At 40.8% G+C, this 13,160-nt stretch overlaps 1 protein-coding gene across 1 annotated transcript; it reads left to right on the top strand.

Moving 5' to 3' along the window:
- The first annotated feature begins 4,725 nt into the window (after positions 1–4,725).
- Positions 4,726–13,146, top strand: serpine1 (serpin peptidase inhibitor, clade E (nexin, plasminogen activator inhibitor type 1), member 1). The gene is made up of 8 exons (XM_057856300.1): positions 4,726–4,924; positions 7,282–7,514; positions 7,582–7,806; positions 9,940–10,134; positions 10,306–10,504; positions 10,584–10,684; positions 10,765–10,851; positions 12,843–13,146. The coding sequence occupies exons 2-8, from the start codon at positions 7,283–7,285 to the stop codon at positions 12,965–12,967; spliced, it is 1,164 nt and encodes a 387-aa protein (XP_057712283.1). The 5' UTR covers positions 4,726–4,924; position 7,282; the 3' UTR covers positions 12,968–13,146.
- Positions 13,147–13,160: the final 14 nt, after the last annotated feature.

The raw sequence follows: 13,160 nt of genomic DNA, 5'->3' as shown, positions 1-13,160 counted from the left end.
GGCGATTCAAGTCATAATTAAGAAAACAAACAACTGCTTTAAAATACTCATTCAGATCTGAACTTTACATGCTTTATACTGCTAACAACAAACAGATGCGTCTTTGTATATTTAGACACTATTGTCGTAACTTTCCATTTATGGTTCTGGTGCCTAAAAGTCTTGCAGTTAGATAAGAAATGATCCCGCCGGGGCTAATTTGCGGTTTCTGACCCCCTGTGTCGACTGGAAAAAACATGTGGCTTCCTATTTGTACCAGATGTGCTGTGAGTAGCGTGATAAAGAATGCTAGTATTCCCTTAGAAATATGTTCTTTCATTGTGTCACCCTCCAGAGATAACTCAAGTTACTGACTGTACTCCAAATAAGCCAAGGGTTAGCGATTATAAATAGTTTTACTCACTAGAGAATTACTCTGGAACGATAAAATGACGTGTGGAAAGTACCCTAAAATACACGCTAACTCACGCGTGACAGCGCAATCATGTAATTTTCGAAAATGATTGCAATTACAAATGCGTTGGTAGTAATATCGTCGTTGATTTCGCTTGCAATGAATTAACACAAAAAATTTAATCATGATCATTTTACAGAAAACTCTGAAAAAAGGCCGTACAAAAGTATTGGCACCCTTTGAAAAATATGTGATGCTTCTCTAATTTGTGTAATAACAGCATCTGTGACTTACGGGTGGTGGCAATAACTAAATTACACGTGCAGCCAGTTAAAATGGATTAAAGTTGACTCAACCTCTGTCCTGTGTCCTTGTGTGTACCGCATTGAGCATGGAGAAAAGAAAGAAGACCAAAGAACTGTCTGAGGACTTGAGAAGCAAAATTGTGAGGAAGCATGGTACATCTCCAAAGACCTGAATGTTCCTGTGTCTACCGTGCGCAGTGTCATCAATAAGTGGAAAGCCCATGGCACTGTGGCTAACCTCCCTAGATGAGGACGGCAAAGAAAAATTGACGAGAAATTTCAACTAAAGATTGTGCGGATGATGGATAAAGAACCTTGACTAACATCCAAACAAGTTCAAGCTATCCTGCAGTCCAAGGGTACAACAGTGTCAATCCGTCGGCGTCTGAACGAAAAGGGACTCTATGGTAGGATACCCAGGAAGACCCCACTTCGGACCCAGAGACATCAAAAAGCCAGGCTGCAGTTACCGATTATTTTAGTAGTCAATTAATCGATGAAGTAGTTAGTTCAAATACATAAATAATTAAAATACCTGAGCTGAGCGTCAAACACTATAAAAAAAATAGATTAGGATCGATGTACAGCAAAAGAAAAATTGGCTAAAGTCCACTAGCTTAAATGCTATAATATGCTAATTTTTTTTTTTTACAATGCTCTTAACAAATGGTCCAGACACGTATTCCCCCGCAATTTTTTTTTTAAATGGCCAAATATACCTATAAACTAAATTACGAATGCATTAAAAAAAATTAGCTCAAACAAAGCTTATGTTGGTCGTAACAGGGAGCAGCTGGATTCTACCACGTGATATGAAGCAGGCTAGAGGGCAGTGTATCCACAAAAATCAATAAAACTAAATGCAAACACTTTCAAAACAAACCATTACATCGCCACTTTAACTAAACGAATACTCGAAGCAGCGAAATTTAATTGGAATCTTTTTTTTTCTAATCGAATACTCGAGTTAATCGATTAATTGTTGCAGCACTAGAAGTGCTCTCTGGTCAGATGAGACAAAAGTAAAGCTTTTTGGGAAACTGCATCAACATAAGAGTTTACAGGACAAAAAAAAACAGGCCTTCAAGGAAAAGAACACGAGGTTCCCTGATGTTTTGGGGTTGCTTTGCTGCCTCTGGCACTGGACTGCTTCACCGTGTGCATGGCATTATGAAGTCTGAAGACTACCAACAAATTTTGCAGTATAATGTAGGGCCCAGTGTGAGAAAGCTGGGTCTCCCTTAGTGGTCATGGGTCTTCCAGTAGGACAAAGACCCAACACACTTCAAAAAGCGCTAGAAAATGGTTTGAGAGAACGCACCGGAGACTTCTAAAGTGGCTAGCAAAACAAAATTGTGAGGAAGCATGTGCAATCTCAAGGCTACAAGTCCATCTCCAAAGACCTGAATGTTCCTCTGTCTACCGTGCGCAGTGTGATCAATAAGTGTAAAACCCACGGCACTGGGGCTAACCTCCATATATGTGGACGGAAAATAATAATTGATGAGAGATTTCGACGAAAGATTGTACGGATGGTGGACAAATAACCTCGACTAACATCCAAACAAGTTCAACCTGTCCCGCAGTCTGAGGGTACAACAGTGTCAACCCGTACTATCCGTCGGCGCCTGGATGAAAAGGGACTCTATGGTAGCATACCCATGAAGACTCCACTTCTGACCCAGAGACATAAAAAAGCCAGGCTGCAGTTTGCCAAAATTTACCTGAGAAAGCCAAAAACGTTTTGGAAGAATGTTCTCTGGTCAGATGAAGAAAAAAAAGCATTTTGGGAAAAGGCATCAACTTAGAATTTACAGGGAAAAAACGAGGCCTTCAAAGAAGAGAACATAGTCCCCACAGTCAAACACAGCGGAGGTTCCCTGATGTTTTTGGGTTGCTTTGCTGCCTCGGGCACTGGACTGCTTGACCGTGTGCATGGCATTTTGAAGTCTGAAGACTACCAACAAATTTCGCAGCATAATATAGGGCCCAGTGTGAGAAAGCTGGGTCTCCTTCAGAGGTCATGGGTCTTCCAGCAGGACAATGACACAAAAGCACGAGAAAATGCTTTGAGAGAAAGCACTGGAGACTTCTAAAGCCATGAGTCCATACCTGAATCCCATAGAACACCTGTGGAGAGATCTGAAAGTGGCAGTTTATAGAAGGCACCCTTCAAATCTCAGAGCCCTGGAGCAGTTGGCCAAAGAAGAGTTATCTAAAATTCCAGCAGGGCATTATTAGAAACTCATTGATGGATACCAGAAGCGGTCACATTTCTGCATAAAATCACCATCAAAGGTGATCTGGTCTTTGTCAAACTCACACGGATGAAAAAACAGTGTCTGCTTTAACTAAAACCAGCATAAACATTTATAGGTTTTCATATTTTAATGAGGATAGTATGCAAACAATGACAGAAGGGGGGGGAAATAAGTAAGTGAACCATCACATTTAATATTTTGTGGCCGCACTAAATTCAACCAGACGCTTACTGTAGCTGCAGATCAGCCTGGCACATCGATCAGGACTAATCTTGGCCCATTCTTCTTCACAAAACTACTAGTTCAATCAGATTCGTGGGATGTCTGGCATGAATCGCTGTCTTTAGGTCGTGCCGCAGCATCTCAATGGGGTTCAAGTCTGGACTTTGGCTTGGCCACTCCAGAACATGTATTTTGTTCGTCTGAAACCATTCTGAAGTTGATTTACTTCTGTGTTTTCGATCATTGTCTTGTTGCAGCATCCATCCTCTTTTTAGCTTCAACTGTCTGACAGACAGCCTCAGATTTTCCAGCAAAACTTTTGAATTCATTCTTCCATTAATGATTGCAAGTTGTCCAGGCCCTGAGATAGCAAAACAGCCCCAATTAATGATGCTCCCGCCACCATGCTTCACAGTGGGAATGAGGTTTTGATGTTGGTGAGCTGTTCCATTTTTCCTCCCACACATGATGTTGTGTGTTGCTCCCAAGTAATTCAACTGTCTTCATCAGTCCACAAAATATTTTGCCAAAACTTCTGTGGAGTGTCCAAGTGCTTTTTTGGGATCATTAAACGAGCAACACTGGTTTTTTTTGTGGCTTCCTCCATGGAGTCCTCCCATGAATACCATTGTTTGCTACAGTTTTACATATAGTTGATGTGTGCAGAGATATTGGACTGTGCCAGTGATTTCTGTGTCTTTAGCAAACACCCTAGGGTTCTTTTTTACCTCTATTCTGCGCTGAACTCTTGCTGGAATCTTTGGTTGACAACCACTCCTTGGGAGAGAAGCAACAGTGCCTAGACAACTTCTCTGACTGTCGACTGATGAACATCCAGACTTTTAAAAATGGTTTTGTATTTTTTTCCAGCTTTATACAAATCAATAATCCTTGATCGCAGGTCTTCAGACAGCTCTTTTGACCGAGCCATGATTCACATCAATCAGACAATGCTTCCCATCAAGACAGTTCTTACCAGGTGTGTATTTTATAGTGGGCAGGGCAGCTTTAAACCACTCATCGGTGATTGAGCACACACCTGACTTAAAATGTTTGGTAAAAATTGGCTTCAATTGCTCTTAGGCAGAGGGTTCACTGACTTATTTTCCCCCCTTCTGTCATTGATTGCATACTATCCCCATTAAAATATGAAAACCTTTAAATATTTGGGTGTTTTTAGTTAAAGCAGACACCGTTTTTTCATCTGTGTGATTTTGACAAAGATCAGATCACATTTGATAGTGACTTTATGCAGAAATGTGAGAAATTCCAAAAGCTTCAGCTACTTTTTCATACCACTGTAGCTAACGATAGCACTACTTTATTCATAGTTAGTGTAGGCAAATACACTCATTGGGTTAATTCTTTTTATTGAACGGAAAAAATTCCTTTCAACTCTCACGAGTTCGCGAATAGCCTACAACCATCATTTTTATAGCATTGATCACACACAGTAGTGCGATTTCCCGCATACCAAAGGGATATGCGTGTGTGTGTGTTTTGTGGCGAGGAGAAAACACTGTTATGACTTTCCACCCGCCAGACAGAGGAACAAGTGAGAGGGAAGAGACGTGGGCGAATGTGTCAGTGTACCAAAAGGAAACCTTTCCAGACATTGTCAGATGACGTCAGCATCACAAATTACCGCTGTGCGCGTGCTGGAAGGGCTATAAAAGCCAAGGGACTCCTCGGTTCATTCACATTCAAGCGTCAGCCGCGGTGAAACGCAACACTTCAACAAGGTAAGAACTGTTTCAGATACTGTTCATTAAATGGCAAACATTTTTTAATTGTTCTTATGTCAGATTGTTAGAAAAAAACTTGTTCCTTTAGAGAAAAGCTTACATTTTTTTTCCCTCCTTAAGATTTAAATTGGCATTTTTGCAAGAAAAAATCCAAATGTGATAGGAAAAAGTTTGAATGCAAACTAAAAACAGTAAAGTACGGTTATATTGGAACGAGGAAATATAATGTTACCCGAAACATCGGAACTACACATTGGTTACAATCCTCTCTCATACTCTTAATTTAACTTTTTTCTAATTGTATTTAACTTACTGCAATCAATTGACAGCGTCACCTACAGTGACCTCCCCGTCACACACACACACACACACACACACACATAGCTGTGACACAAATACAACATGTCCACAGTATTCCGCCTCCTCCACCCCATTCGAAGAGGAGGGATATTTGATTTTTTTTTTTCGGCCAGCAGCAGCCACTGTAAGTAATGTAAAAAGACATCAATGATATGAAGGTGGGGAACACACCACTAATTTTGCTACTGAAAGTCCGACCTGCATCAGAGGTAGCATAACATTAACATTAATTGTTGTAGTTGACCACCACCACGTGGATTATTTTAATTATGTTCACACTTACATGTACCTCTTTTAACCTGCTGAATGTGCTGGTCCATTTTTTTTCCCTCCTAAACGTTCTTTTGATTGCCTGATGACAAGATCCCCCCACCCCCCCCCACACACACACATACTTTAGATATTAGAGATATTATGGATATTAGAAGGGTTTTTTTCGGCCAGCAGCAACCACTGTAAGTAATGCAAAAAGACATAAATTTTATGAAGGTGGGGAACACACCACTAATTTTGCTACTGAAAGTCTGACCTGCATCAGAGCTAGCATAACATTAACATTAATTGTTGTAATTGACCAAGTGAATTATTTTAATAATTTTAACACTTACCTTAACGTGCCGGTCCCATTTTTTTCCCTCCTAAACGCACATTTGATTGGAAGACACCCCCCCCCCCCACACACACACACACACACACACATACTTTAGATATTAGAGATATTATGGATATTAGAAAGTTTTTTTTCGGCCAGCAGCAGCCACTGTAAGTAATGTAAAAAGACATCAATGTTATGATGGTGGAGAACACACCACTAATTTTGCTACTGAAAGTCCAACCTGCATCAGAGTTAGCATAACATTAAACTGTGAATTTGCTAACCTGCAAAACTCGAATAGGAAACTGCTTAGATAGGTGTCCTCTTGTATGCGTTTTCTACTGTAAACATTATTTAAACTGTGAGAGATGTAGTGAACCGAGGTTTACCCCTTTCTCACACACCCACTTCGAACGGATTGGACGTCTGAGTTGACGATGAGTTTAATCTGGGCACATTTCAGGCCATTTGCTGTTGATTTTTAGTCACTTCCAGGGGTTAATTTCTGCCGGATCCTGCCGGAACAAGATCCGGCACCTTTTGATTTTGGCCTCTCTGTGTTCCGGGACTTCTTTGGGCAGATCCGGTACCTCTTGTGTATAGAGAATAATAATAATAATATGAAAACGTTTTTTAAAAATGTATAAAATAAAAAAATAATATGCGTAATTTACATAACAAATCCCAAGAATTGCATGTTGTTCATGAAAATTTACTGTAAGTCCCACCTATGGTTATGTGTGCAATTACCCCTGCTGTGCAGAGTATAGCCTAAATCATTATAAATTGTTGTCATAATATTTATACAATGGATATTTTCTAAAATTGAGGCTTTTAAGTCCAGCAGCATGGCAAGTGGCCATTTGCGTGTGGTTTTCATTACCATTTTCTGCGTATGTTCCGGGACCTGTGCCCGTCTCATTATCCCTGCACTGTTGCGTTCCAGCACCTTATGATTTACAAATTAAAAACTGGTCACTTCCAGTTGATTTTGGGGCATTTATGCGTCACTTACAGTTGATTTTCGGTTACAGAACAGGAATCTCCCCAAAATGAATAGGCAGTGACTCAAACTCAACAGGAAGTGACTTGTAAATGCCCTAAAATGAACAAAAAGTGACCGGTTAGCGCTATTACGAAATATCGATTCTTGGCAGGAGCATATCGATAATCTTTTGGAATACAAAGTATCACGAATTCACGATAGAAATCACCGTTTTAATATTTTGTCACACCCGGAGTTGAATTTAGTGTTTTCCCAATATTTGGACAGCAATGATTTCATGTTTGCGCAACGCTAGCTGTGAGTCGTTGCGCAAACACAAGGTGAAAGGTCACCGTGTAAAGAGTGAATAAGGTCCTTAGTTAGCAGTTTCCATGACAAATTCATCTTCCACAGGATGTTTTGCACGTATGTTTGCGTTCTCCTGGCCGTGAGCGGAGGGGCTTTGAGTTCTCTGCCGGACAAACAGAGCGACCTGGGCTTGAAGGTCTTCGCCAGCTTGGCCTCGTCGGACCGCAACTTGGTTTTCTCCCCTTACGGCGTTTCGTCCGTTCTGTCCATGGCGCAACTGGGGGCGGCGGGGAACACTCGTAAGGCCATGACCGAGGCCATGGGCTTTTCCCTGCAAGGTAAGGAACTCAAACGCTCATTGGTCTTCTACCCGTGGACGTGAAATCACCTGAATCTTTTACGCAGAGCGAGGAATGTCTCGCCAGCAGCGCCTGATTCAACATGAGCTCCATTCCGAGGAAGCTTTGGAGATGGCTTGCGGAGTCATGGTGGAGAGGAAGATGAGCATCGAGAAGGGCTACCGCCGTGCCTTATCTAAGGCTTTCAGAAGCCACCCCCACCAGGTGGACTTCACCAAGCCTGACCAGGCGGTGGACATCATCAACGCCTGGGTTTCGGACCACACCGCAGGTACTGACGAGACAAGATAAGAGTCGCTACAATAAAGACGGAACGGAACAACAAGCAGACTACGAGTGCATCATGCCTCCAGGCATGCATTGCGGCACACGGAAATGTCATTATTGAACAACACGACTCTGACTAACGGTGCCATAACAAATTACTCATATCAATTAGCGGGCAGAACAAACCAATAAGAGCCCATACAATAAAAACAAAATGGAACAACAAGCTGACTACGAGTGCATCATGCCTCCTGGCATGCATTGCAGCAGACAGACATGTCATTATTGAACAACACAAGTCTCAGTAACAAATTAATCATCAACCCTAGCGGGCGGAACAGCGTAATAAGACTCGCTACAATAAAAAAAAAACAACGGAACAACAAGCTGACTAGGGGTGCCTCATGCCTCCAGGCATGCATTGCAGCACAGAGACACGTCATTATTGAACAACATGACTCTCAGTAACAGTGTGGTAACGAATTACTCATCAACCTTAGCAGGCAGAACAGACCGATATGAATCGCGACAATAAAAATAGAACAATGAGCTGACAAGGTGACTCCAAGTGCCTTATGCCTCCTGGCATGCATTGCAGCAGACAGACATGTCATTATTGAACAACACAACTGAGTAACAGTGCCGTAACAAATTATTCATCTACCTTAGCAGGCGGAACAGACGAATATGAATTGTTACAATGAAGTTAGAATAGAACAACAAGCTGACTAGGTGACTAGGAGTGCCTCATGCCTCCTGGGATGCATTGCAGCACACAGACATCTTATTATTGAACAACCAGACCATCAGTAACGGTGCCTTAACAAATTATTCATCAACTTTAGCAGGCGGAACAGACCAATAAGAGTCGCTACAATGAAAACATATTAGAAAAACGAGCTGACGAGGAGTGCCTCATGCCTCCTGGCATGCATTGCAGCACACAAACATGTCATTATTGAACAACCAGACCATTAGTAACAGTGATGTAACAAATGACTCCTCAACTTTAGTAGGCAGAACAGACCAATAGGAGTCACTACAATGAAAATAAAATAGAATAACGAGCTGACTAGGGGACTTTGGAGTATTGCATGCCTCCTGGCATGCATTGCGGCACACAGACATGTCCTTATTGAACAACTTAACACTCAGTCACAGTGCCGTAACAAATTACTCATCAACATTAGCAGGTGGAACAGACCAATAAGAGTCCCTACAATGAAAACAGAAAAAAAATAATGAGCTAACTAGGTGACTAGAAGTGCCTCCTGCCTCCTGGCATGCATTGCAGCATACAGAAATGTCATTATTGAACAACACGACTCAATAACGGTGCCGTAACAAATTAGTCACCAACCTTAGCGGGTGGAACAGACCAATAAGGGTTACTACAATAAAAATCGAACAGAACAACAAGCTAAGTAGGAGTGCCTCAAGCCTCCAGGCATGCATTGCAGCACACAGAAATGTCATTATTGAACAACATGACTCAGTAATGGAGCCGTAACAAATTAGTCACCAACATTAGCGTGCAGAACAGACCAATAAGAGTCACTACAATAAAAATAGAACAGAACAACAAGCTGACTAGGAGTGCCTCATGCCTCCTACCATGCATTGCAGCACACAGAAATGTCATTATTGAATAGCATAGGATAGAATAGCCCTTTATTGTCATTATACGGCTGTACAATGAAATTGCATAGCTTCTCCCTTAACAGTGCAGGACAACTAAAAAAATCCAACGAGCCAACTAGGTGACTAGAAGTGCCTCATGCCTCATAAATGCCATTATTGAACAACACGACTCTAGGTAACAAATTACACCTCAACCTTAGAGGGCGGAACAGACCAATATGAGTCACTGCAATAAAAAGCTGACTAGGTGACCAAGAGTGCCTCATGCCTCTTGAGATGCATTGCAGCGCTAGAGATTTCCTGTAAATAACATTCATGTCATATGTTAACTATTACTTCGGTTGCTGTTCCAGTTGTTTCATTAGGGTTCATCCATTATTTGTCAGTCTCGGTGTATAAGTCGCACCTGGCAAAACTATGAAAAAAAAAATGCAACACAAGTCTGAAAAATATCAAGTTTGCATCACTAATACTGCCACCAATCGACTTTTTGTAGGCGCCATTCCCAAGTTTTTGACGCGGGGATCTCTGAGCGACGAGACCCGCCTGGTGCTTCTCAACGCCCTCCACTTCCAGGGACTGTGGAAGGTTCCTTTCGACCCTAAGTTGACTCACGAGCGGATGTTCCACAGCGCCAACGGCAGCGTCACGCCCGTTCACATGATGACGCTAACCAACCGCTTCAACTACGGTACAGAGTCGATATAGCTAGTCTTTGTATACTGAAACTTTTTGTCAGGTTTTGACTCATGAGCTAATGGAGAGGTGTTGTTTAAGCGACTAGCTACATCTAGTGTTGAAATTGAGAAGTGCAACAGAACTTATCCTGAACTGAAGCCAATTACGCGGGATGCTTCCACAGGGGAGTTTGTGACCGCTAGCGGAGAGGACTACGACGTATTGGAGGTCCCATACGAAGGCGACTCGCTGAGCATGCTCCTGGTGTCGCCGTTTGAGGCCGACGTGCCGTTGAGAGCGCTAACCGCCGACCTCAGCAGCCAAAGAATGCGGGAGTGGAGAGCCCAGCTCAGAAGCGTTCGGAGACAGCTAACAATGCCCAGGTACGATTTTCTAAATATCGCGAGAGGGAACAATAAGCAAATTTACCGTTTTACGAATTGGCGCTATCGTTCGTTGCAGGTTTACTATCAACTCAGAAGTAAACTTGAAGGCGGCGCTCATCAACATGGGCTTGGGTAACATGTTCAATCTCGCCACCGCTGACTTCAGCCGCATTACCAGTGAGTCTAACAGCAAAAACAGTTTTTCACGATAAAATTATTGTTTAAGGAGAACTTAATGGCCGTTTTTTTCCCTTTAGCCGACGAGAGGCTTTGCGTGTCCAAGGTACTGCAGACGGTCAAGTTCGAGGTCAACGAGCGGGGAACTAAGGGCGCGGCGGCAACAGGTAATTCCCAATGTTGGATGAAGTACTCACTTTGTATACTTATGTAAAAATGCAAGTATCGAAGAAAAAATTTACTGAATTTGCCGCCACCTACTGTGCAAGAGTGCGCAGCGGTGCTTTCACTGTTGGTTTTTAATTGGTCAATATCTTGTTCACCTGCCTAATCTTGCTCGCCGTGTTGTTTTTGGCAGCCCGTTTAATTTTCGTCTTAGTCTTCTGGACGACAATACTTATTAGTCTTAGTGCTGTTAGTACGATTAATCGAGTAACTCGAGTAATTCGATTAGAAAAAATGTTTTTAAAAGTATTTGTTTAATTAGAGTGGCGTAGTAATGGTTTGTTTTGAAAGTGTTTGAATTTAGTTTTATTGATCAGGGTTGCTAACCACTGCCCTCTAGTGGCAACAGTGAATATGACATAACTTGTGTAACATTCCTGAATCCAGCTGCTCCCTGTTAAGACCAACATAAGAGAAGTTTTTGTTTGAGCTAATGTTTTTTTAATGCATTTGTGATTTAGTTTATAGGTCTATTTAGCCGTTTTTTTTTTGTGGGAATATCTGTTTGCACCATTTTTTAAGAGCGTTGTAAAAAAAAAAAAAAAAAAAAAAAAAGTTAGCATTTTATAAATTAAGCTAGCGACTTTTGCTATGCAAGTTAAAGTGGCATAAAGTGGTTTGTTTTGAAAGTGTTTGCATTTAGTTTGATTGATTTGGGTGGATACACTGCCCTCTAGTGGCATCAGTGAATATGACATAACTCATGTAACATGGCTGAATCCAGCTGCTCCCTGTTAAGACCAACATAAGTGAAGTTTTTGTTTGAGCTAATGTTTATTAATGAATTTATGATTTAGTTTATAGGTATATTTAGCCATTTTTTGTGGGAATATCTGTATGCACCATTTTTTAAGAGTGTTGTAAAAATAAAGTTGGCATTTTAATAGCATTTAAGCTAGGGGACTTTTGCTATGCAAGTTAAAGTGGCATAAAGTGGTATGTTTTGAAAGTGTTTGCATTTAGTTTTATTGATTTGGGTGGATACACAGCCCTCTAGTGGCATCAGTGAATATGACATAACTCATGTAACATGGCTGAATCCAGCTGCTCCCTGTTAAGACCAACATAAGTTTTTTTTTGAGCTTATGTTTTTTTAATGCATTCGTAATTTTTTTGGGTGGGATTTTTCTGTTTGAACCATTTTTTTAAGACCTTTGTAAAAAAATTTTTTTTTAAAGATGTAAATTAGCATATACTTGCTACAATCTGGCATATTTACATCTTTTTAGATGTTCATCAATGTGCACTGTCCCTATTAAATAAATAAATAAATAAAAAAATAAAAATAAAGATAAAATTTAGCATTTTATAGCATTTAAGCTAGCGGACGTTTGCTATGTAAGTTAGCTAATTGTTCTTTGATTGTACTTAGATCCTCATTTTTTTTTTTTTTCATATTGTTTGGGGGCCAGCTCAGGTTTTTTTTTTTTTTATTTATGTTTCCTATCCGATTACTCGATTATTCGAACTAACTTGTTCATTAATCGACTACTAAAACAATCGATAGCTGCAGCCCTACTGTTATTGTATTTGTTTAATTAGAGTGGCGTTGTAATGGTTTGTTTTGAAAGTGTTTGCATTTAGTTTTATTGATTTGGGTGGATACACTGCCCTCTAGTGGCATCAGTGAATATGACTTAAGTAACATGGCTGAATCCAGCTGCTCCCTGTTAAGACTAACATAAGCTAAGTTTTTGTTTGAGCCAATGTTTTTTAATGCATTCAGAATTTAGTCTGTAAGTATATTTAGCTGTTTTTTGTGGGAATATGTTTGAACCATTTTTTAAGAGCCTTGTAAAAAAAAAAAAAAAGCATTTTATAGCATTTAAGCTAGCAGACTTTTGCTATGTAAGTTAGCCAATTGTTCTGTTGGTAATTATTTAATTGCGGAATTTGCAAATACTGCGTTCTGATCGCGTTTGTGTCTTTTCAGCCGCTGTGATGTATTCTCGGATGGCGGTGGAGGAGCTGACCTTGGATCGACCTTTTCTCTTCTTGATCCAGCACAAACAGACGGGGGCTATTTTGTTTATGGGCCAGTTCAATCATCCGGCTTAGCTAGCTAGCGCTACTTCCACTGTGCGCCACCGACTACTGCTGGTCACCTTAAGATCAAATCAGGATTTTACTGACATGACACTGATGCACTTCTACCCGTTTTCCTTATTGTCTTATTGCCATGCTGTATTGTATATATGTTGTATTTATTAAAAGATGTATATTGTTATTTTCATTCATTTTTTGTGAACTA

This window comes from Corythoichthys intestinalis, chromosome 13, assembly GCF_030265065.1.
Source record: "Corythoichthys intestinalis isolate RoL2023-P3 chromosome 13, ASM3026506v1, whole genome shotgun sequence".
NCBI classification, from domain to species: Eukaryota; Metazoa; Chordata; class Actinopteri; order Syngnathiformes; family Syngnathidae; genus Corythoichthys; species Corythoichthys intestinalis.
Note: the sequence above shows the minus strand (reverse complement) of the source record. Positions and strands in the feature narration are given on the sequence as shown.